The sequence below is a fragment of the Curcuma longa genome, chromosome 3 (assembly GCF_044706935.1).
Source record: "Curcuma longa cultivar G26 ecotype Majalengka, Jawa Barat chromosome 3, ITB_CL_G26_1.1, whole genome shotgun sequence".
NCBI lineage: Eukaryota > Viridiplantae > Streptophyta > Magnoliopsida > Zingiberales > Zingiberaceae > Curcuma > Curcuma longa.
Window position 1 is genome coordinate 8,490,003 of NC_133863.1, and position 24,010 is coordinate 8,514,012.

General features: G+C 36.1%; 3 protein-coding genes across 3 annotated transcripts; 2 read left to right on the plus strand and 1 right to left on the minus strand.

The window, feature by feature from the left end:
- Nucleotides 1-236: 236 nt before the first annotated feature.
- Nucleotides 237-6,902, minus strand: LOC141824001 (sorting nexin 2A-like). Its single transcript, XM_074711218.1, is given in 7 exon segments — nucleotides 237-432; nucleotides 508-618; nucleotides 1,794-1,880; nucleotides 4,029-4,289; nucleotides 4,401-4,610; nucleotides 5,736-6,467; nucleotides 6,470-6,902. Coding segments are annotated over 6 exon segments (1,707 nt in total). The 5' UTR covers nucleotides 6,806-6,902; the 3' UTR covers nucleotides 237-432; nucleotides 508-537.
- A 2,444-nt stretch (nucleotides 6,903-9,346) lies between these two features.
- LOC141825206 (26S proteasome non-ATPase regulatory subunit 13 homolog B-like) lies at nucleotides 9,347-15,591 on the plus strand. Its single transcript, XM_074712591.1, has 6 exons — nucleotides 9,347-9,558; nucleotides 11,540-11,986; nucleotides 13,108-13,188; nucleotides 13,509-13,705; nucleotides 13,827-13,926; nucleotides 15,193-15,591. The coding sequence occupies exons 1-6, from the start codon at nucleotides 9,412-9,414 to the stop codon at nucleotides 15,385-15,387; spliced, it is 1,167 nt and encodes a 388-aa protein (XP_074568692.1). The 5' UTR covers nucleotides 9,347-9,411; the 3' UTR covers nucleotides 15,388-15,591.
- Nucleotides 15,592-19,884: 4,293 nt separating this feature from the next.
- On the plus strand, nucleotides 19,885-23,373 carry LOC141825175 (APETALA2-like protein 3). The gene is made up of 11 exons (XM_074712560.1): nucleotides 19,885-19,966; nucleotides 20,064-20,861; nucleotides 20,955-20,980; nucleotides 21,080-21,110; nucleotides 21,211-21,298; nucleotides 21,394-21,539; nucleotides 21,731-21,775; nucleotides 21,902-22,005; nucleotides 22,105-22,214; nucleotides 22,565-22,663; nucleotides 23,075-23,373. The coding sequence occupies exons 2-11, from the start codon at nucleotides 20,311-20,313 to the stop codon at nucleotides 23,282-23,284; spliced, it is 1,410 nt and encodes a 469-aa protein (XP_074568661.1). The 5' UTR covers nucleotides 19,885-19,966; nucleotides 20,064-20,310; the 3' UTR covers nucleotides 23,285-23,373.
- Nucleotides 23,374-24,010: the final 637 nt, after the last annotated feature.

A 24,010-nucleotide genomic window follows, 5' to 3' on the forward strand; every position in this document is an offset into this window, starting at 1 on the left:
AACATTCATGGATAAATAATTTAATAGAATAATGTTTAAAATACTCGTAGCATTTAATAGCTTTTTTAAACTACTCAAAAAGTTTTTATATTACCAGAATAACCCTTAAAATTTCTATTTTACTATCTAAATACTCGTTATCTGCGATTATTAGACAGAACACTTTAACAATAAAATAAAAACCTTATGAGGGATTTTGACATTATTAAAATATTAAGAAGCATTTTGAAGAAGCATTAAGAAAATTAACCTAATAAATATACACAAATGCAAACTAAAAATGCTGAGCCCAGACAGATTTCACAAACAAGCACCGCCATGAACTCCTTTTGTGTAACAAATAATAAAAACTTTTGGCACAACCCTTTTCTTTTTCTTGTTATACTTTCAACTGCAAGGTGGTTCGTGTACGTTCCTGTGATTGAGAAGAAGCTGCAAAGGAAAAAATTTTAGTTTCCAGTCACACGATTCATGTAGCTGACTAGACATAGTTCAAATAGACCCAACTTGATGTTGATGATAATGATGAAGCACAATCTAGCTGTTGCCTCTCGCATAGGTACTCGTATCTTCAGCTACGGTTGCCCAGACATTAGCCAACTTTTCAGAATAAGCAACCTGTTCAAGATGTGCAAGAATGTGGATGGAAGAATCAATTACCTGTCACAAATCGACAAAGATGCTGTTTTCCCTAAATTAACACACAGATCTATAGAGATTCTATATCAGAATTCCAGTTTTAGGAAAAAATATATATGCAAGAAGCAAGATTGTGAATACTAAAAATGAAAGGCGGAGATGTGAAATTCTCCCCTAATATGCAGTATGTTCAAATGCAGACCTGGCTTTCCAGCTGAACCTGGCGACAATCCAGTTCAACCAGAATGATTTTATCAAGTCAAGTGAACCAAATTTTTCTAGATTCCTGGTTTAATCAGTGATCAGCCAATTCAAGCCAGTTTTAAAATCGCGACTAAAAAGGAATATCTATGCTACATAATCTAGTACTTCATAGCCTTTGTATCCAGCTACCGTTTCTACATCAGTGTTGAATGTTGGCATTTAGACATTGAAACTCAAGTGCGCAGTTGATATTATGTCTATTAGTAATGATCACATGAAAAAGTTTTAGAAACCACCCTATTAGACACTTGGATCTACACTTGTGTTGAATACTTATGGCCGAGTCCAGGTAATGTAGCCTCATAGTATGATCAAGAAGCAACATTATAGGATATCAAGGATGAGTGGATTTTTTAATTCTAAGTTCAAGTGAGATGAGTGCTGAGAAGAACTATTGACTTGATCTGCAACTAGATGAACTGATACTAGTTTTCCTTTTTTAAATAAAACACAAAAAAATGAAGCTACACTCTAAATTTTCAGCTGGTAGTTTATCACAGTGACCAGTGACAGATACTGAAGAAAATAGAATTATATGGAATGATTTCTTTGTAAATAAAGATAAAACAAAATGACAGCAATTCTAGAACAAACTTAATAGACATACGGTAAACAACGAAGCTTTTTTTAGCATTATAAGAAAACATGTTCACAAAAAAGAAGAAAACCCTTTTATAAACTTTATCCTAGAATCCATGTACACGAACACCCAGGTGAAATCAATACATTTAAGGGAGAAAAAACTGCAACGCACTCAGTTTTGCAGGAAATTGTACGTATTGGTTAACAGGAGAATCCAACTTGCATGGTCAAAGCAGTAACTAGAACATGCTGAACAAAATTTCCACCTATAGATTTTGATTCTTACATTGTAAGAGCCTGAGAAATACCTGGTTAATTGCAAACCCTTTCAGCATGCTGAGAAAATCATCCTTCCTTTCTTGGTTTAGCCTATTGAGCTCATTCCGATTGTTTTCCTGGATAAATGTAAATAAGTAGATGAGATATTTGTATTTAGTACATCACAGTGACAGTGGTTTCGTGTAAGTTTTTTTGGGGGGGGGGGGGGGGGGGGGGGGGGGGGGCGGGGGGAGGGGATAAGATATCTTTGAAAAGCAAGATCCATCAAAGCTTTGGTCATGGCTCAAAATGATTGCATCAGAGTTTAAAGCATTGCTGTGTTTTATTTTAAAGCAAAAGCAACTAGAATGAACCGAAAGACAGAGAAAGAGGAACTAATAAGGAGAAGTTGGCAATCACTGCTCAAATACTACATAAACATAGGTTTTTGTGACTCTCCATGGGAGAGAAAATTTGATAATATTCCACTGTGGAGGACAACCTTGGACAACCTTTACATAGAGCTCGATGGAGCATAAGTTTCATGTGGCAGACCCTAAATAGTTAAGACAAATGTGACTTATGATGGTGGTGATGTGTGAAGGATAAGCCGTCATTCTGAATTCATTGTCTGTGGTAACATGATTCTGTAGCATCTTAATTGTGATGACATATTGCTACTCCCAATGATGTTGTCATGGTAAAATTGGAGAAGGTTCAATTGTGGTTTCATAGGCAATTGCTCAAAAGAATATACAATATTTTAAATGCAAGGGAGGCAACAGATCAAATGCTTTAGTTCTTAAGAATTGCATCACTGGATTTCAGATTTTGTGATCATAGTATGGTAAAGATAAAAAAGAATTAGCAAAGCATGGGTGAACTACTTGGACATCAAAGTGGCATCATTGTTACCATGATTGAGCATTCCTAAAAGGTGCAGTTTATTATTAGCACTATCATAAATGAATAGTTAGTGTAGGAGTAACAACCACTACTGGTTACTTATCTTGGTTTTCAGCTTGATATAAGCAAACCTAGTAGCGCTTATGGGATTTTCTCAAAGTTAGAGTGGCTCGTAGGTTGGATCCTTGCCAAAGTGGATTTCTATCCTATGGAGGAAGATTAATGCTGGCGAATAACATACTTGCTTACTTGCTTGGCTAGTCATCTATCCGTGTTCAGTGTATATTTTGCCAGCTTGGGTTCAGCTTAGAGTGGACTGCATCCATAGAGGTTTCTTTTGGACCATTGGAGCCCTGCTTCTCCAGTCCAGTGCCTAGTGCCATCAGATAGGTATGTATGCTGACATGGTCTAGGGGTCTCTGTATTCTCAACTTGGAGTAAAACAGGGTCCTTTGCAAGTGGTTCAGTCTTTTCTCTCCGCAATCACAAGACATTAAACTATGACAATTGAACAAAATCAACTCTCATTTCTGAGGGCAATCTCAGCTAGAGAGTTATGGATTCCTCATAAACGATTTGAGAGGCAATTGGGTCCTCCGAGGCTTAAGTTGGAGGTGTGGAAGTTTTTGTAATTTCTCAGTGAAATCAGATTAGTCAAATTATGAATATGTTCTCCAACGGGCATTTGAATTTTTAAATTATACCAAATCGCATAAGATTTAGACACATGATTCATAGTGTTGTATGTAAGCCCTTAGTGTTTTTTTTTTTTACTTTAATAGTAACTTATCAATCATATAAACCTTATGTTAATTGATGCAAATTAATTATATTATGTTAATTGATGGTAGAATATGCATAAAACTAGTTAAATTATGAAAGCAACTTTAAAAACTAAAACAAAACAAAAAATAAAATCTCAACCTAGTAGAATTGAAATTGAATATATGATATTTCAACAATAAAAAATGAAGGATAGTTAACATAGATGGTCCAAGATCCATCCAAGTAAGAAATTTAAGTATCTTAGCTATAGTATTCAGAAAGCAAGAGAGTGATATTATGAATTAAATTACTACTAGAATGAAAAAAATGTAGTTAAAAAGGAGAGGATGCCATGATCATATGTGCTCGATGTTTCCTTAAGTTTATAATTATCTATTTATGTCTTTCTAATGGCAATGGAATTCTAATGGAATGTTAGTAAATGAAATATTATAATAGGGACAATCCATAAAAGCAAATATGATATTGAGTGGTAAGGATGAGTAAAGCCAACCTTGTGAAATGATTAATGGTGGTAATTTTTCCTAGATATGATAACATTTACACATTACAATTTATTCATATTAAAACATTATTATGAAATTCAGCAATACCTTTATCCTCTCGTACTCTCTTATTGCACATCCTTTAGCATCCTTGGTAACTCTAATTGTCTCTCTTAGCTCCTCTATCTTACGCAATCTCGTTCTGTCACCGCCAAAAATCTTAGAGGATGCAGCTTCAAGTTTATCAACCCTTGTATTTAGTGTTGTCAAATCTGACATTAAGGTCTGCACAGTCAACAGAGCACTGGCTCTCTCTGAGAAGGCACTGTTAACAGCAAGCATTAATCCTAGATATTCATGCAGTGTATCCTGTCATTGGATATTTCCAAATAAGTACTCAAAACATCAAAAGAACACAGAGGATTCATTCTACTTTAATATGTAAGGATTCACATCAACCGGTTAACATTTAATGAGTACCAGATGTTTGACAATTTGAGCATTTAATTCACGATATAATCTGCTGGCTTTTACAGCAGCAGTTGCAACGTTTTTGGTATCAGCAGTTCGTATTCTCTGAGAGCTGTATACTGCTTCCTCGGTCTCAAACTTTGTAAGTTTGATGAATGCCAAACCTATTTCTCCCGTTGTTTCACCAATCCTTTGTTGTGCGTTAACCAGAGCTTCAGCCTGCCAACGAAAACAAGTGCAATTAGTCACGTACTAGAATGCCAGAAGAGAAAAACCTGGAGATGAAACAATTGCAATTCTTATAAAAAGTTGACTCATGATTAGGAAATCAACATTATGATGAGAAAGACCCTAAACTGTTTTGGTAAATTGCAAACCAAAAGTAGGAACAATCAAACAAATACAAAGTCTGTAACCTTCGTGAGACCGCATTCATTGTCATATTGAAAATATGAAGTGGATAGATTATAAAATCATTGGTACTGTTCTAGAAGAAAGCACGCATAAACCTCACATTCCAAACACATATCATGTTCTTGCAATAACTAATTTAAAAAAAGGGACTCACAGATCCATGTCACCTTGCAGCTATTACCCTGATGCACCTTAAAAGAAGCAGTGTGTTCATTCTCACAGAAGAGAAATTCCTACCTTCTCAATTTTTCTTGAAGGAGCAAGGATCCAATCACAACAGTTAGGATAAATATATGTCAGCATATAGTTGCTCTTCCTAATCTCTATAATTAATCACAGCATGTCTATCTTCCCATCTTATGCATTCCAGGACTTTAAACAGAAATTACATGAAAGCAACAACTATGGAACAATATTTACGTAAAACATGTTAATGTGTTAAAGATCTCCAGTTAAAAAATAATGCCGTTTGTTTAAGAACATTTTATTATTTATCTGAGATGAATCCCCAACATCTTTAAGAGAAAAGAGTGGTACCACTTGCTAATGTGTTAGCATGCTTGGCTGCTCACAAAATTTTTCTTGGTTCTAGATTTGGCAATATGTACTTGAACTCAATCGAATTTGCGGTTTCATTCAGAAATTATTCAATATAAACATACAACGTTCTCTACCAGGCCATTAGAATCCCTGGATGACAGAGGACAATGTGGTCTTTTGCTTATCCATATCCAAAAGATATATAAAGTAGCATTTCAGTTCATCAGAGTCACATTCTTTCCTTATGACTTCAGTGAACAGATCAAATAATCTAGTCTAAAAGATTTCATCTCCAATCTCAATATCAAAAATCACCTTTTGGATACTCCACTATAAAAATCAACAGGTAACTAATGCAAACAGAATTTTTTGACAGAATTCTTTACTCACCTGCTGTGACGCATTGCTGAGTTGCTGCTCCAGATCCTGCATCTTCTCCTTTTTCTCCAAAAATTCCTTGTCCTCCTCCACCAACAATGGTTTCACTCCACCCCATTCATTAGTCACTGCCTGCTTCAATTCCTTAAATATCCTCAGCAAGTCTCTGCCTCCCTTTGCTGGCTGCACTACCTCCTGCGGCGCAACTTGTGCAGCTGCCCCCTCCCCAAATAGCTGCTTTGGAAGCCTCACCGCCCCATCCAGCATCCTTGAGGCAACATCAGTGGTCGTCGGCAATGGAAGCTTTCCCTTCGCCTGAAGGAACACCCTAAACTCATCGCTCCTCCCGATCACCGGATGCTCCGCTAGCCGCCGCAAATACTTCTCAAGAGCCGACCGACGCTGCTCCACGAACTCGTTCTTCTGCAACACCTGGCTCTCAACAACGCTCTTATCCGGCCGTGGGGGAATAAAAAAACCCCGGTAAGACTCCGCGAGCCTATCAGAGAGCGTGACCACATCTCGGAACCGCCGCCGCACGCTAGACTCAACAGGTTCCAACTCTCCGTCCCCATTCGCCGCAAAGCCGGAGCGCATTTGGGTGGTGATCAAGTAGGTGAAGTAGGCCCCGCCGCCGGGGACGAGCGAGTTCGCTGTCTCCTGCTCTTTGTGCGGGTTGGAGACGGAGATCTTAATGTAGTCTGACTTAGCGGCACGGGCGGATCTGGGGAGGAATTGCTGCGGCATAAGGATCCAGTATCGGCGCCGCTGCTGCCGTCGCCGTTCTTCGAGTCGAATGGACTGAAGACCACGTCCGCGTAGGAGGGCGGATCTAGGAAAGAGGAAACCGTGGAGGGGGCGAGATCCCCGCCGTGGCCGGAGGCGGGGGAGGAGAGGGGGAAGTGGAGGGTGGGAGGGGGAGAGAGGAGTGGATCCCCACCGAAGGAGGCAGCAATGGAGGCGGGGATGGAGGACATGGCGGAGCGGTAGGCGCTGGCGGAGGCGTCGGAGAGGACGACGCTCTCCATCTCTTCTCTCTCCGGAGGCGAGTCGAAGCCGAAGGGAATCTCCGGTCCCATCATCGCCTCTCTATTTGCGTAATCTTCTCTTCCCAAAAAAAGAATCAATCAAACAAAATCGGAGGAGAATCGGCGGAGGAGGAGAAGCGATCGGAGAGAAGGCGAAGGAAGGCGGAAGAAGTAAGGGCTGCGCACCGTCGGTGAGGATAAGCTTCGCTGACGCCAGCACGCAAAAGGTGCCACGTTTGTCGCGTGACTGTCTTTAGATAAAAATTCGATTAAATTGAAAATACAATAAACCTTTCATTATAAACCTTTTAACCTATATATAAAATATAATTAAAAAAATAAAGATGATAAAGTTATTGTTATCGTTTTTAACGCGAATTATAGAACTCAATGTTATTAATTTAAATTAATGTCCCTTGATATTCCAAAAGTAATTTTTCGAAATCTTAGAGAAAGATGCAACTTAAGTTGAGTTATAGTGTGACTTGCTTGAGTTATATAAAATTTATCTATTTTCTTTCCTGATTGAGATATTCTTTATTTCATCCCATAAATATGGTATTGAGAAAAGTATCAATTATATTCTGGCGAAGTCAGGTAATATCCTCCTGCATCGTAATCGATTGTAGTTTTTCGATTTACTTTTTCACAGATGGTCGTGGAGTCAATCGTATGGACCCGCTAAGGTGACGAATTTCACCTTTTACAGGAGAGAAAAGTATCAATCATTAGGATTAGGAGCGTGAAGTGTAATTAGATCAATTTATTTATATTTATATTTTGGGATCCATATTACTAATTAGGAGGATTTATGGTTCACTTCGAAAAATAAAAATAAAGTATTTCCTCCATTTAGAAAATACTAAATTGGTAATATATGTATGATTATTATTTGTATTATAAAGGATTCTTATCTTTACTATATTACGAAACTAATTGAATTTAAAATTTGATTAAGCTATTTTAAAATTTTAAATATTTTTAAAATTAATTAATTAGATTAATTCAGTTCGATTTCGATTTTAAAATTTTTTATTAAATTAAATTTAATTAATTAAAATAAAAATAATTTATAAATTTTGAAATAAGTAAATTTTTAATTAATTGATAAATTTTTTATAATATTTAAAAAGTTTAATTATTTTAATTAATTTGGTTAAAAATTAAATTAATTGATATTTTATCGATTCAATTTTTATTTACAAATTTGATCGATTTAATTAATTAAAAAAATTTTGTTTGATTCACTTTTGATTAATTCAGTTCGATTCGATTTGATTTTAATTAAATATTCAATTCTATTTGGATCGATGATTGTTCTGTTGCATCTCGAGGCAGGTGAATCGGTCCCGCTCGATTTGTTAAGGGCCACTTATGACCCAGTCTAACATAGCTCAAGTGATGTCTTATCCAATCCGTCTTATTCAACGGGTTCCGATAGAGCAATGGAGTTGTATCCCGCGGATTCAGCCCCGAATCTGAATTTGGACCCGCAATTGGATTTTGTAATTTGGCACGATCCATGAAGAGACATGAGCCGTGAATTGGAGTTGTTATGTTAGTCGCCTCCGGGGTATAACTGAGTTGGTTACGACGCAGCAGAGTTGCAGAAGAGAGCAAGGGTTCGAATCCTGACGAAGTCAGGCAATACCCTTCTACGTCGTGACCAACTGTAGTTTCCCGATTTACCTCCTCACAAATGATCGTGAGACCGATCGTGTGGGACTGCTAAGGTGCTGGATTCCACCTTAATGCAAAAGAGTTGTTATGTTAGTCGATTAAATAATTTAAGTGAATTAAATTAAAATTTGATTGACTCATAAAAATAGATCGGATGAATTTGAATTGATCTAAGAGTTAAAAAAAATTAAAATAAAAATTTAATGGGTTGACATTCCTAATCCGTTATTAAATTTAAAAAATTTATATTTTAATATATTTTTTACTTTCCTACGAACTTATCTAACTTCTACTCTATTTTGGATTTGACTGAATTAAAAATTTTTCAATCGTCAATATAATAGATCGATTCACTCCGCGCCCAATTAAATAATAAATTTTTGATAAGTCGATTCAATATTTAAATTTTTAATTATAAAATAATAAATATTTTTAAATGCTATTTCATAACATATTAATCTTAATAAAATTGTTTTAAAAAAAATTCTGATTAGTTTTTATATTTTTATTTAGAAATAATGTCCTCCAATTAACATTATTTAAAATCTTGGGATAATGATATCGCGACATCTAAGTTGTCACTCAAGTATCTACAATTCAATTTTTGATACGCCATTTCTCAATTTATCCTAGTGATTGATAGTATGATATCAGTCAATTTCATTCTTTTAACTAGTTGAGTTGAGAAAGAATTTGTAAATTTATGAAATCGGGGATGAATTTTCCATCTCCAAGTTATTTTGCAAAGGTCCTGAGTAAAGAATCGAAATTAGGCTAATTTTTTATTTTTGTTTTAACAAGTTATTTTGCAAAGGTCGAGGATAAACTATGATTTATAAAAAGTTTAGGTGTGAAATGAAAAAGGCAGGTCGAACTACAGAATATTTGGGCGGAAGCAAAGAATCGAATAGAACGAGGCCAAGTTAGGGTTTTGAAAGATATCGTCCTGCTACCGATCTGGTCCTGAGGAGCTCGATCGGATGGCGCTGCAATACCTGGAATCGCAGCGCAACGCGCAGCCGGAGCTCGCCGACTGGTACAGCGCCTTGGCGGATTTGTACCAGCGTAAGTTGTGGCACCAACTCACCGCCAAGCTCGAGCAGTTCGTTGCCTTGGCGGTAGTTCAGGTATTCTCTTACCCTTGGTACTTTTCGCTTCTACTTTTGTTGTTTAAGTCACCTGGTGTGATTTAGTTGCCTATTCTCTTCGCCGTAAAGTAAGTTGCCAATCTCCATTTTTATTTCTGCTATTCATCTTCTTGTGTAGCTGGATCTAGGACGTTATTGGAAATTTGATGCCTAAATTAAAAAAGGAACATTTTGAAGGATGCTTAAACAAATTAAAAGCAATTTTTGTCTGTAAGGTGATGTATATTTGCATGTGATTCCGCATTAAAGATTTATAACCCAATATCAATTTTTCGTGTTGAAGATTTGATTATAGTTCTAGAATAAATACAGCCGGAAAATCTTGTTATTGCAATTCATAGACTCTTTATTTGTTTTGGAAATTTAAATAACTCATTGGGGCTTTTTGGGAGTCTACTGTGCATAGACATTGCCTAGCTTGATTGTTTGAGATTTTGATTTTGATTAGTGTAGTGTGATTTGCAGTTAACAGTGTGCCAGGATGGATGTGATAACCTAAATAATTTGATTATTGGAGTATTTCCATTTCAAAAACTTGTTCTGTGAGCATGGGTAGCTTCAGTTTAGTTGTATAGTGTCTCACACTCTTTTTGCAAATCTAAATTTAAGTAGAAACATGTGTATTTACATTACATATCTATTGTATAATTGTATGTTTAAATCTGTAGTAGGAGCCCAGGTGATAATTTATAAGCCTTGACTGTGTTTAATTATTCCAAGAGGCTCCTTTTTAACTGTTTTAGGTATTAACCATACTAGTTGAGTGGTGCAGCTAGCAGAAAGGGATTTATTCAGATTTTGATATTTGGAATTTCATTGTCTTTTCAAAGAAGGGATTTCTTTTCCTGAGGAATGTGTTTGTTACAGTTGTTCTCAATTGATAATGCACTTATCATATTTTTAAATTTTCTTAAATTATGGCCAATCAAATCTCAACTGTTGATCATCTTAACAATCCAACTTAGTTTGCATTCCATTAGATATTCTACAGAATTCTTTGCTGACATCCTTCCCTTTTGGTTTTTATCCTAGCTTACATCCAATTTAAGTATCTTGGTTTAAAGTGTGTCTTCTTTACCATATTTTATGTTGTCATCATATGCGCTTTGAAACATTTAAATAGAAACAGTATAACAATTTTTACAGCAGTAATATTTAAATCAACTTTATTTATTTATTATTGCATTGACTTCCATTCAAATAGATTTTGACTCTTTGAATTTATCGATATGCTTTTGAACATGTACATACCATCTCAATCTTTCATTTATCGGCTATTGAGCTACACTCAATTGCTGTTTGATATTAATATTTTTGTTTTATCCTTTCTAATAATGTCACAAATCCATCTTTATCATTCTCATATTTGGTACATCAACTTTTTGAATGTGTTGCTTCGTAACATTTAAAATGCTCCAAATCATATACCAGAGTTTTATAATTTTTTTCCTTTTAGCCTAAGTGAAACATGACAATTATACAAGACTTTGGAAACTCCAATCCATTTCTACCACCCTTTCTTTATCCTGTTAATAATATCATATGTACTTCAAGTAGTCTAATTTAGAAGCAACAAAAGGATTTTTGTTCAAATGGTATTCAAATCAACAGTGATTCTCAGATGGATTTACTTTTTAGATGTTTTTCTTTTCAAAATTTGTATGTTTCAGTTGTCATTGTTTCATTGATTTGTGACTGTAAAATTACTTAAATTAACTTTAAAAAATCTATGCTCAATACCATGAATGTTTTTGTTTGTTGTTTATGTACATCCATTGCTTATGACAAACAAATTAGTTGGTTGTGAGGACAATTTGATTGCCTTTGTTTGCATGGTTACCTGTCATCAAACCTAACTTGAGATTGTACTAACTGTTTTCTGTTATTCTATTGGTTATCCTTTATTCTTTACTAATTTTGCCAATGATGTCACAATAACATTTTTTGCTTCACTCTGTAGGCTGGTGATGCTCTTATACAGCTGTATCATAACTTCATTACAGACTTTGAGACCAAAATCAATCTATTGAAGCTCTCTCATTTTGCTGTGGTGGTTTCACGTCAATATTCAGAGAAGGATGGTGCAATTATCTATCTTGAGGGAATAATTGAAAAATTGCGTGCTACTCGAGAGTTGAGAATTGAGGAACCAATCCTATATGTTAAAATGCAAATTGCTGCATTAAATTTGGAAAAAGGGGATCAAAAGGAGTGCAAAAAACTCATAGATGAGGGAAAGAGCACATTGGACAGCATGACTGATGTCGATCCTTCTGTTCATGCTAGCTACTATTGGATATCTTTGCAGTATCATAAATCTCGAAAAGAATTTGCTGAATTCTATAAGAGCGCTCTTCTTTATTTAGCATACACTTCAGTAGAGTCTCTTTCAGCATCATTCAAACTGGTAAATGTGATTATGTCTTATTGGAAAGTGACTTTGCTGATTAATTGAACTAGCTGATAAATCTGTATGCCTAACTCACTGCTCCTGAAAGGTAATCAAACTATCATTTAAAAAACAAGGGAAGGCATAATAGAGAGCCAGCATGCTAGAAATATCTTCAGGGCTGACCATTTGCATCCTATGCTATACAATCAGCGTATTTTGTTTTGGTTATTCATTGATCAGTAAAAGAGGAGAAATGCTAGAAATCGTTATTTGGCTTTTCATAGGTAAGTAGGCCTTGAATGCAATATGTTTGACTCCGAACACGAGGATGCATTTCATTTCAGTGGGTGTGAAAGTTTAAGGATTTCAAACCACAAAAGAAAAATAAGATTACATGCGAGGATTTCATGCTTGAATTTTGAGATCATAGCGATGGATAACTATCATGTTGTAGAATCTTGTAAACAAACGGTAGACCTTCCCATATTTTTATCATATTTTTTTCTGAATATTAGGAATTGCTGTTGTTTTCTCGACAAGGGAATGCTAGTTTGTAGATATCACTTGAATGAGTATCATCGCATTACTTTGCTTATGGAGGGCAGGAAAAGTACATTGACAATTTGGAGAAGATTGTTGTTCAGCTTCCAGTTATCATAATGATGGAAATAGCATAGAAAAAATCATAGATTTCATAGTTTCCAGCAGTTAATGAGCCTTAAATTTTAAAAAGTATAGTGTAGAAGTATGAATAGTAAGTTACGGTACTGTATAAATAAAATGTATTTCATGCATGTTCGTGCATTTGAGGCCTGCTGGTTCAATACAACAAGTTTTAAGAGTAAGATATATTTTAACTGATAAGTTTTGGTCTTGTGGTAGCATGAAATGACTTGTGTGTAAACTTTTTTTTGTGGCCAGTATATCATCAAGCTATTGCCTTGACAGCCTACTTTTGAATTCATTTTTCCTCTCCATAAACAAAAATTAATTTGCAGTCTAATCCTCTCATCGTTTTTCTTAGTTCTTTGACTTATGAGAATCTCAGGCTGTACCTTTGCACATATTAACAAGAATGTTTTAAATATTAATGTCTGTGATCCATTTGCCAAACTTGACTTTGTACTTATTTTCAGGACTTGGCATTTGATCTTTCTCTTTCAGCTTTGCTGGGGGATAACATATACAACTTCGGCGAATTGCTTGCTCATCCCATTGTAAGTCAGAGTTCTACCTACCTATTTCTATGAATGTGCTTGGCAATATTATGTGGAAGAAGTATACTCTTTCATTTCCTAAAAAATTGAACATTTTAACTTATATTTTTGAACGATAACTACAAAGTTTTCTTTGTTTATTATTCGTTATCAATTCAAATGCATTCATATGTTCCAATAGTTCACTCAGTATATCTTTATCATATATCCTTGTGCATGGATCTTTTCCCAGACTCTGCAGAATGTATATTGTGTATATATTTTTTTCATTGTAACTTACCATGTCTACTCATATCTTTGAGCTCCTGATTGGCCTACAGATCAATAGTCTCATTGGGACAAAAGTGGAGTGGCTCTATCATATTCTTCAGGCTTTTAACTCAGGAAATCTGATTAGATATCAAGAACTATGTCAGATCCATAACACTGCATTGAGTGCGCAACCTGCATTGGTAGAGAATGAGAGGAAGCTACTTGAAAAAATCAACATTCTGTGTTTGATGGAAATTATATTTAGGTAAGATCATTTGTAGGGAGAGATCAACTTCTTCCAGATATGTGCCAGCGTGTCTTATACTCTTCGTTCTATATTCAAGTGTCTCATACATCATTCAAGATATATATATTTTTTTCTGCAGTCGCCCATCTGAGGACCGGACTATTCCTTTAACCATCATTGCTGAGAAAACTAAACTTTCCATTGAAGATGTGGAGTATCTCCTCATGAAATCCCTTTCCGTAAGCATAACATTTTTTGCCCTTGATTTAAGTTCATTCGTCTGTTGCCTGAGTAACTGAGTTGGTAGCTTGTTAGTTGGAAAGACTTTTCAAATTCAGTTTTTTTTTTTTGGCTTCTGTTATTTTTTCTTTCAAATTTCTGTTTTGCATGTTAGTTGCAAATTTTGATGCTTCTGTTATTTATCCTTCATTTTTATGGTTATATTGTGTTTCTGTTTGATAGTAACTGTTATCTCTGTCGTGTAGATTTCTCTTTAGTTGATGTTGTGGATTTCTTATAAAGGATTCCAACACTTCCACGTAGACTCAACATCCTATTGTTCACTTTTAATGTTTTTAGAAACAACCAGCTTAGGTAGTGTTTACTTGGAAGAAGAGCAATTGGTGAGAGGAGGGAGAGGGGGAGGGGAGACCAAGTATCAAAAACCTGTTTATTTGGGGGAAAACAGATAATGGAGATACCCTTCCGTCCTTCACTTTCACGCAAATTATTCCATTGCAAATATACAAACCCTATATCCACAACAATGTCAAATACTCGGTTCTACTAACATAGATTCTTACTAGGAAATTTTGTAATATTTTTTTCTGGCTTTGATGATCATATATTTATTAGTGCAATGATATGTAGTATGAAAAGATGCAGCATGAAATCAACATGACACTCTGCATGCAGTGGGTCTCACATCTATACAGTGGGATCCACAGTCATGCAGTTGAGTGTGTCATGTTAGTTTCATGTTGCATTTTTTCATGCTGCATATCATTTCTCTATTTATTATTTAAATCAATTCTTAGTTTTCATTATATTTCATTTATAACTATATATAGTTTGATTGTTTTCATTTATCTCAATTCTTAGTTTTGATTAATAATTATTACAGTGAATGTACAACTTCTTTGTTTTCATATCTTCAAGGCCATAGCATAAAAAAATACTAGAATATTCTAATAAAATTGAAGCTTGGGTGAGCTGTAAACACGTCTGAAAAGGTTATATGATTTGGATTTTGGATCTGTGATGATTAGAACTAGGATCCATATACCTAAGTCCTAAATTTGGACCCTTTTTCACCTCATCCAAGTTCATGTATTTATTATCTCACACATAAGTAATTAACATTCAGCACTGAATATGTATGCAGTTACGAGGATCAAAAGGCAAATATCTATTATTTTGGCATTTATTTCCCAGTTTTGCTGGCGTACCAGTTACATTTCTAGCATCTACAACTCAAGAGGAGTGTTTCTTTTTTGCCCCTTCAGGTTCATCTCATTGAAGGCATAGTAGATCAAGTCGAGGGAACAGTATACATCTCATGGGTGCAGCCTAGAGTCCTAGGGATTCCGCAGATCAAATCATTGCACAGTCGTTTGGATTCATGGGCAGGGAAGGTGCGAATGGCTTTGTCGACTGTTGAAGCAGAGACACCCGATCTGATCGGCCAGGACACAGCCTAACACATCCACGATTCTTGCTACATCTCCCTGCCATGAGGTGCCCCAGCCAGGTTGGTGAGATCTCAGGTTAAAACCTAATTTCCCTACATTTATTTTGATGTTTTACACTCCCATTGTATCTCTTGCTGGTCTGTGATTGTTAGAATTGAGGTTATGGAACAATTTGTCCCTGACTAGAATGTTTTAATTATTTGTTTTTTTCCCCTCTTGATTTGTGAGTTGATAAGATCATAGACAGCGTATTCTTCTTATGCGAGAAGAGGAATCTTCAAATCAAGTCGAAGAAAATGAAAAAGCTATGAAAAACATGTAATATCATTACCATTTTTTGTTGTTTATTTGTTGTGATTAGTCATTTTGTAAAGAGTAAAATTTTTTTGCTCAATGTTGTTAAATATTTATGGATAAAAACAGAGAACGATTGATGGGCATTTTGATTATTAAATATTTAATCTATTTTTCTAAGAACACAAGAATTTTCATATAATAGATAGAGATGGAGGAAGGCGACGTGTTATACTAAATCCATAACGTTTTCGAAGTTTTGGTGTTTCCATAGTGACATTTAAATTTGAAATTTTGAAATGAATTTAATTTTTTTTTAAACTATTTTTATAAGTGGTAATATAACTCTAATCTGATAGGTACATTAAAATAACACTTGTTAAAGTAGGTTATCCTATGTATTATAAATGAACAGTTGGTAAACAAAGAACAATCATAGTATCATTTTGCCTTAATTTATGATCATTACTCACTTAATGTCAAATATTTATCATTTTGCCTTAATCAAGTCCCTCTCCCCAGCCGTATCATTAATATTAATAATTTGAAATTTTATTATTTGTATTATCTTGCAATTCGAAATATTTAAATGGAAAATAATGTCGATCAATCCTTGCAACTGTACATAACTGATCTCAGATAAAAAATATATGTTTAATTTTCCTGTTTTTTACATGAGCAATTAGCTTGCACCAAAATGGACAGATATGGAGCAAATCCCTTCTAAATTCTATCTAGACTCAAAAAAAAAAAAAAAAAAAAAAAAAACAGTGTAGAGATGTTGAGTGGTTGTAATAAATGAATTTAAATCTGAATTAATTTCGTTTAGAAAAAACTTGTGTGTTTCTCCAGATCACCAGGACGGACATCAAGGAGAAGGAAGTGGCCTTCTCATGCTAATCAGCGTCAGCGCCGCCTCCACTATCTCGTTCCCCCGCCGCCACCCCATCACCGCCGACTGCTGCTCGCCTCCACCCCCGGCAGCCTCCTCCATCTCCTGCTGATTCTCTTCGTGATCCACCACCGCTAGCCCAAGGTGGTCGTCGAGGCGGAAGGCCAAGAGCTCCAGCAGTTGCCCCTCCCGGAGCGCGTTGGCCTCCACCAGCCTCGTGTAGTCGCGGCCCATCACGCGGTACGCCTCGATGGAGTGCACCAACCGCAGCCTCAGCTCGTACTCCCGCCCCAGCCGGTCCAGGACTCTCACCTCCAGCCCCGCATCTCCCCTCGTCCGCGCCTCCTCCTCCTCGCTCATCACGGCCCACAGCAGCCGCCGGTCCAGGAGTTTGTTGGGTAGCAGAAGGCGGTGCTGCCCGAGGTTGACGTCGCTGGTCGTGATAGTCTTCTTCATCACTGAAACAGGGTGGCGCACACCCAGCAGCGCCAGCTTCTCCCTCAGCCTGCCGCACCGCTCCGGCGCCAGCGGCCCCCTCCCTGAACTCAAAGTAGAACGAGTTCCAGAACCGGAGGAGGGAGGGGCGGCGGCGACGCCCGGCATGACCATTAAATGGCCAGATGAAAACAGGGGAGTGGTGGCCACGACTTTGCCGCCCAACTTCCAGGTAATCAGCTTCACCTTCTTCTTCTTCTTCCTTTCCTTCTCCATTTCCGTCTCCCCGTAGCTTCTCTTCATGCCGGCGTTCTCGATCGGAAGCGAGGAATCTTAGTTGGACGATGCGAAATCAAGAAACCGAAAGGGCGGCTACGATTTTATACACAAAGACTGAGCAATCCGCCAAATTTTGCTCGGAACAGAATTTCCATAACAGAACCATCATGACTCTAAATTATTTCCTATATTATTTTTCAAACGGAAATATCACCGTTAATCCAGTCCAGTAATTCCTAGCTAAAATTATTCAATTTTCAAATTCATTTTCTACGGGCTAGTGGGCCGGTAACGGGCCAACCGGGCCGTAAACAAAACTGTCAGTGACAGACCGAACAGGTCCATAGACAGTCCTGTTCAATAAATATAAGCAATAACTAATTACTGCAAAAAATATAAAATCCACATGCATTAATTATTTTTTAAATAATAGAATGATTAAAGATATATAAAATAATAAAATCTCATATATATTGGTCTATAGGCATTATCATTAGTTTTAGCATATGCCTTCATTTAGGATTGTAAATGAACAATATTCTTGTGAACAAGTTCAATGCACTTGCATATGTCTACTCAAGATTAGTGCTTCTCAAGTGTAAAGCATAAAGGGATAAAAGGAATCTTACCTTAGTTCCATCGAAAAGGAAACTTTTTATACTATTTTTATATGAAAAAGGCTCGTCTAATTGTCAAAGATTCCGCATGATATTGATAATGCCTCGTGATTCCTTGGCCTTAGGAGCCGACAAAGGCCATCTGAGCGGCCAATTTATTTATCCTAATGTTCTTTCTCTAATGAATTTGAAATAGTATGTTTTAATATAACATTAAGTTTAACACAGAGAACATGAGTGTGCACCTTTTTCATAACCTACACCTTTTTTTATATATAAAAATGGAAAATAGTATTGAAAATAAGTTTATCGATATGGATTCCTCTCAAGTCTCAATTGACGTGCTCGACAATTTGTATCCATTGTGATTATGGTGATGGTCTACCTTTCCATCAATTCTCTTCCCACTCGTGATGGATTGTTTTTAGTCTTATTGATGGAGAAAGCTTTATGTTTTATGGCATTACGTGTTGAATTGTTATTGGGTAGAGTGAATGGGTCCCATGAATAGTAAAGGATCCTTTAAATCAAAATTTTTATTAATTATATATATATAAGTAAATGATATGTGCACATTTTTTTTATAAATTTTTAATTTTTTTAAGTATAAATTTTTATTTTTATTTTATAATTTAGAGTTTAAGATATAATGATTAAATTAAAAGAAGTAAAAATTGAAGAAAAAAAATTAACACAATGCGTAGAGTGCTCATGGATATGTGTGTGTATATATATATTGAATTAAAAATTAACTTAATTATAATTAACTTGAACTTTTAAAAAATTACATATTTACTCAATATTCAACTTTGAAAAGTTTAAAGTGCAATAGGCCAAAGAATCCATTTGCCACGCGGTCCTAAAAAGATTGGGTATTTAAAATATATTGTGTATTCAAATTTAAGGAGAATAAAAAAAGGAACTTTTGATAATAATTGATCACGAAGGTGTCTTCTGTTAAATCCCATATACTAGGCACCTTTTTCTAAACTTCGCTACTTTTATTAGAATCGTTACAAATACTAATATAATAAAGGACTTTTTTGCAAACCAATCGAGAATGTTCGCGAAGGTCTCCATTCCATGTGGCGCCTCCTGGTTGGTCAAGCCCCAAGTGGCCCACCCACTCACCCACCCAGCGCTGCCATAAATAGGAAGGCAGTAAGATTTAATAAATAATTTTGCTTTCGTTTGGTTAATCTTTTTTGAGGTTCGGCAAAGGTTACCGTAACCGGAAACGTCGTTCAATCTCGAGCGGGACCCACCTACGTGGAGAATTGAGCAAGTGGGTACGGATAGGGTTCTTTGACATTTTTCTATACTTATTCTAAGACATTTTATTAATAATGTAGCTTATTAATAAGACTTAAGTCACTAATAATTTTATTGTAAATTTTAATATGAACTAAAATATTACATCTTACTCTAACCACTTTATTATTACTATTATTTATTAATACTATAAAATGTCAATATCACCCCTCAAACACAATGAATTACATTTGAAGTGCCCTTTCTGATACCCTTCCAAATATTGACGAGCCAAACATCAAACGTTACCTTAATCTTATCGCTTTTCGCTAATTCACCGAATCACTTTTCGCACTCATCTTTGCCCACCCAAAAGCATCTCGTGAGACCGCCTCCGTCCTCCCGGAACAGCACCAACCACAAGGCAGGTATTAAAATAAGTGTATCGATTCGAGTGTCAACTGTTTGAGACGTGTCTTGGTCCTGTCCTTTCGTAGCTCCGAGGACGCCAATTTATTAATATGGAGCCATGTGGAATGATACTGTACGTCCGATATAATCGGACGGTCGAAACTTTGGATGCCACCGATATTGTGTCTTGTAGCGGTTGGAGAAAAGCGAAGTCGGGATACCGGTTTCTTCTGGTCACGGCCCCGCACGCCGTTTTATTATTATGGTCCCACCGCCTTCTCTATATATCGGTTATCATTGGCGTCTCCTTCAACTCACTTCTCTCCGCCGCTACCGCCGATAGTCGCCGGCCATCTCTCGCCGACGCACGCTGGATGTTCCTTCACGATCCATAGTTGCTCCATTGGGCGTGAGTTTGTGTTCTTTCAATCTCTTTTGATATTTCGAGAAATCTGCGCTGACTTTTTTTTAATGATTTACTTCCATTTTTATCGATTTCGTTTTAGAGAGGAGATATCGAGCTTTGGGATCCATCGTTCAGTTCGAATCATCGAGGATTGAAGTCCAGATGTTCCGTAAGAATGATTCCGCCTTATCCTGCTTCTACCTCTACTTGCTCTGGCTCTTCTTCCGAAAATAATTAAGAAGTAGATTCCGGGCTGTGGACGAATTGCCTGCGATCGTTGGGTTGATTCGGATTGACCAAGGGTGATTTTTTTCTTAAAAAATCTGTTTCGGTGGGTGAAGAAAGAAATGTTGGATCTCAACATGGTGTTTTCGGGGGAGTCGGTGGTTGCTGATGGTTGCGGCGGCGGAGGGGACATGGTTACCTCGGAAACCTCTGAGTCGTCCATCCTCAACACTGAGACTTCCAATGGTGCACCGGCCGACGAGGGATCGTGCTCTACTCGGCTGCTTGCTGTTGCGGCCCTTAAAGCAGGAGAAGGTGAGAATGATGTCAAGATCGACGAGGAGAGAGATTATATTTCAAACGAGTCCCGGCTAGTAACTAAGCAGCTCTTTCCTCTAGAGGCGGTGGTTCCTGATGGTTCAAAGACAATAGCTGTTTCGTCTTCCTTGCCGTCTTCATCTAGATCACAGTTGATGGATCTTAGCCTTTATCAGACTAATGATTCCTCAGAGGCAAAAGTTTTGCATCCGCAGCGGTGGCAGCAGCAGCAGCTACAGCCACAGCTTCAGCAACAGCAAATGAAGAAGAGTAGAAGGGGGCCTCGATCCAGGAGCTCTCAATACAGAGGTGTCACTTTTTACCGGAGAACAGGAAGATGGGAATCCCACATCTGGTAGGCATTTTGTTTTGTATCTTTTTTTCCCTTCCTCTCTAAACATATTTGTGCAGGCTTGCTATCAATTAACTAAAATTTCCTAAACAACAGGGATTGCGGAAAGCAGGTTTATTTGGGTAAGATCTTTCTTAGCTATATTATTCTCATGATTTTTAGCACTTGTGCTATGAGATTCTCTAATAGATATATATTCTTATTGGGTGGAATTCCAATAGGTGGTTTTGATACTGCTCATTCTGCTGCAAGGTTGGAATGATCTTCTATGATTATTTGAACTATTGCATTTTTTCCCATTTTTTTTGTTCATTTACCAGCAACTCTAAATGTTATTTGATTCTGTTTATAGAGCATATGATCGAGCTGCAATTAAGTTCAGGGGACTTGATGCTGATATTAATTTCATTTTAAGTGACTACAAGGAGGATATGAAACAAGTAATTTTGCATACTGGCATATATATATACTGTCTAATGGTTCTGATAGATGATAGATGGATATGTAAGATTGAAATGCCCTTCTACAATGTTAGATGATAAATTTGACAAAAGAAGAATTTATACACACGCTACGGCGACAAAGCAATGGCTTTTCAAGGGGAAGCTCCAAATACAGAGGGGTTACTCTTCACAAGTGTGGTCGCTGGGAAGCTCGTATAGGGCAGTTGCTCGGAAAGAAGTAAAAAGCCAAAGCCATTTATTCTTGTGTTATATTTTTCCTTTTTAAAAAAAAATAAGGTAGCATCAATTCTTTCTTTTGATCAAACCACAAAAAGTTAAAATGATAAATATACATATTCTACCAAACTAAATAAAGAAGATTTTGAAACCTACAGTTAACCTATGCGAAAACAATGGTTGGATGTGCAGGTACATATATCTTGGCCTATTCAACAGCGAAATAGAAGCTGCAAGGTTCAACTGAGCATGGAATTTCCTTATTCCTCACTATAATCTCTTGAAATTTTAATTGTAACTCCTCAAGTATGTCATTTATATGCCAACATTGATTTCTTTATTTTTGTTGTTCTTCAACACTAGGGCTTATGACAAGGCAGCTATAAAATGCAATGGGAGGGAGGCTGTGACAAATTTTGATTTGAGTATCTATGAGGGAGATGTTTTGATCGAGGCTGATGCTGAAGGTATAATCTGCATTTTTATGTTTTTCCTTTCCTGTCACTCATAGACAATCTGTTTGCTGTAATTCATATGTTCTTTGGATTGTTTTGTCATTCCTCCAGGCCATGAAATTGATTTGAACTTGAGGATTTCTCAACCTGATGTTCATATTCAAAAAGGGGATGTAAGTAAACCAGACAATACCTCATTTGAAGCTTCATCTACTAAGAAGGTAATAGTGTAATTTGTTACTCTTGCAATTTCTTTTGCTTTTGAGTCATTAGTTCTCATATTCAGAAGAGTGTTTTCTCTTCCTAAAGTGGTAGACTCAAAACTATAGCTCCTTGTAGAGCTCGGACAGTTCGAACTATCGCAATCATCTTTAGAAAGAAAATTCCCTGCCTATTTTGTTTCTTGTTTAAACATTGCTCAACATCGACCTTGCTCATCTGTTGGATAGTCTGCTTTATATTTGATCACTAATTGCGTCTACTTTATAATTCTTTAACCATAAGACTTGATATTTTAGTAGAAAATAGTTTTCATTGCTGTTGATTGGCATCTATCCTTCTTTAACTACAGAATAACCATCTTTCCCCTGAAAGAACTGATACAGATACATCCCCTTGGAATTCTCATTCATGGACCGCTCAAAGTCCTGCTTTTAATTCCAACATCCAGGTAATTCCCCCCTTTTCTTTCGAGCTGTGGCTGTCTCTATCTTGATACTGCAAACAGAATAAGGATCCTTCCAATAACATTAGACCTCTGTTTAAATAGTAGAGTGCTTAAACTGTTCTGCGCACTAGCCATTAGATGTATCAGGTTCTCTTGTTTCTTTCTTGATCAAAATTTAGCAATGTATTCCTTAAACCACTTAATGATGCTAATTCCTGCCAAAGATGCATACTTGTCCAAATTGCCTGTTCCTTGTACATTTTAATTTAGCTTCAACCTATCAAATAATGTGACTGTAATATCGATCACAGAAGTGGAAAATCTCTGGAATACATACTCCAAGTAGAAGCTATTATTTGCAGATCGCAAATTATTATTGTAATATCTTGCTTGAGGACCTACTATAACTTGCAGGGAAAAAACATAGAAAAAGAAGCCCATCAGACATGGCAGATGCATCACGGGATTCCACGGCCACTGTTCTCGTCTGCAGCATCATCAGGATTCTCACCTGCCACATTAACCTCTGCCATTCCGATCGTCAAGCCGCCAGCTTCGACATCATCTCCGTTCTCGTGCACCAGCCATGCGCCAGTTAAACACACCCCTGTAACACAAACCTGACATGATTTTTTTTAATGTAATTGTAAAGAGTTTCATGTGTGAAAACACTGTATGGATGATTCAAGCGATCGAATTTTGTGTTTTTGTAAGATTATGGTGCAACGGTAAAGTACTTTCATAATTAATCAAGTATTTATGAGTAAATTTTTAATTATGAGTACTTTCATAATTAATTTTTTTTAATGAAAAAATAATTTTAAAATGTTAATTGCTGAGCAATATCTTGTACGTGCTTATTGATTTATCCTAATTTTTTATGATCAGATGTCATCTTCGTTATCAGTTAGTTCATATAATTAGATATTAGATGATAAAAAAATAAAATAAAAAGTGATTGAATTTTGTGACCTAAAAATTTATATTTTGTAGATATCATTTTTTAAACAAATAAATTAAGTGATATATATATATATATATATATATACACGCACACACACAAGAGGGTTACACCCAAATCTTAATTGTATTTTTTAAAATCCAAATTTGGTTAAAAAATCATGATTTACTATTCTAAAATTGGAGTTTAAAATATTATAAAATCAAGAATTACCATTATAACAATCTTCATAAAAAAATCTAAACTTTGATTTTTTTTTTCTTAAATCTGAATTCATAAAACAATAAAGAAAGTTAAGATTTAAAAAAAACTAAAATCAAGCTTATATTAAATTATGATAAAATATAAACTCCATTTTTTTAAAAAGAAAATCTAAATTTCTAAAATAG

Excerpts from the sequence above, each read along its gene's own strand:
- LOC141825175 (XM_074712560.1), top strand. The coding sequence starts at position 20,311 with ATGTTGGATCTCAACATGGTGTTTTCGGGGGAGTCGGTGGTTGCTGAT. Across the intron at positions 20,981-21,079 it reads CGGAAAGCAGGTTTATTTGG|GTGGTTTTGATACTGCTCAT; the intron begins GTAAGATCTTTC and ends GAATTCCAATAG. Across the intron at positions 21,540-21,730 it reads GGGCAGTTGCTCGGAAAGAA|GTACATATATCTTGGCCTAT; the intron begins GTAAAAAGCCAA and ends TTGGATGTGCAG.
- LOC141825206 (XM_074712591.1), top strand. The coding sequence starts at position 9,412 with ATGGCGCTGCAATACCTGGAATCGCAGCGCAACGCGCAGCCGGAGCTC. Across the intron at positions 11,987-13,107 it reads TTTCAGCATCATTCAAACTG|GACTTGGCATTTGATCTTTC; the intron begins GTAAATGTGATT and ends ACTTATTTTCAG. Across the intron at positions 13,189-13,508 it reads AATTGCTTGCTCATCCCATT|ATCAATAGTCTCATTGGGAC; the intron begins GTAAGTCAGAGT and ends ATTGGCCTACAG.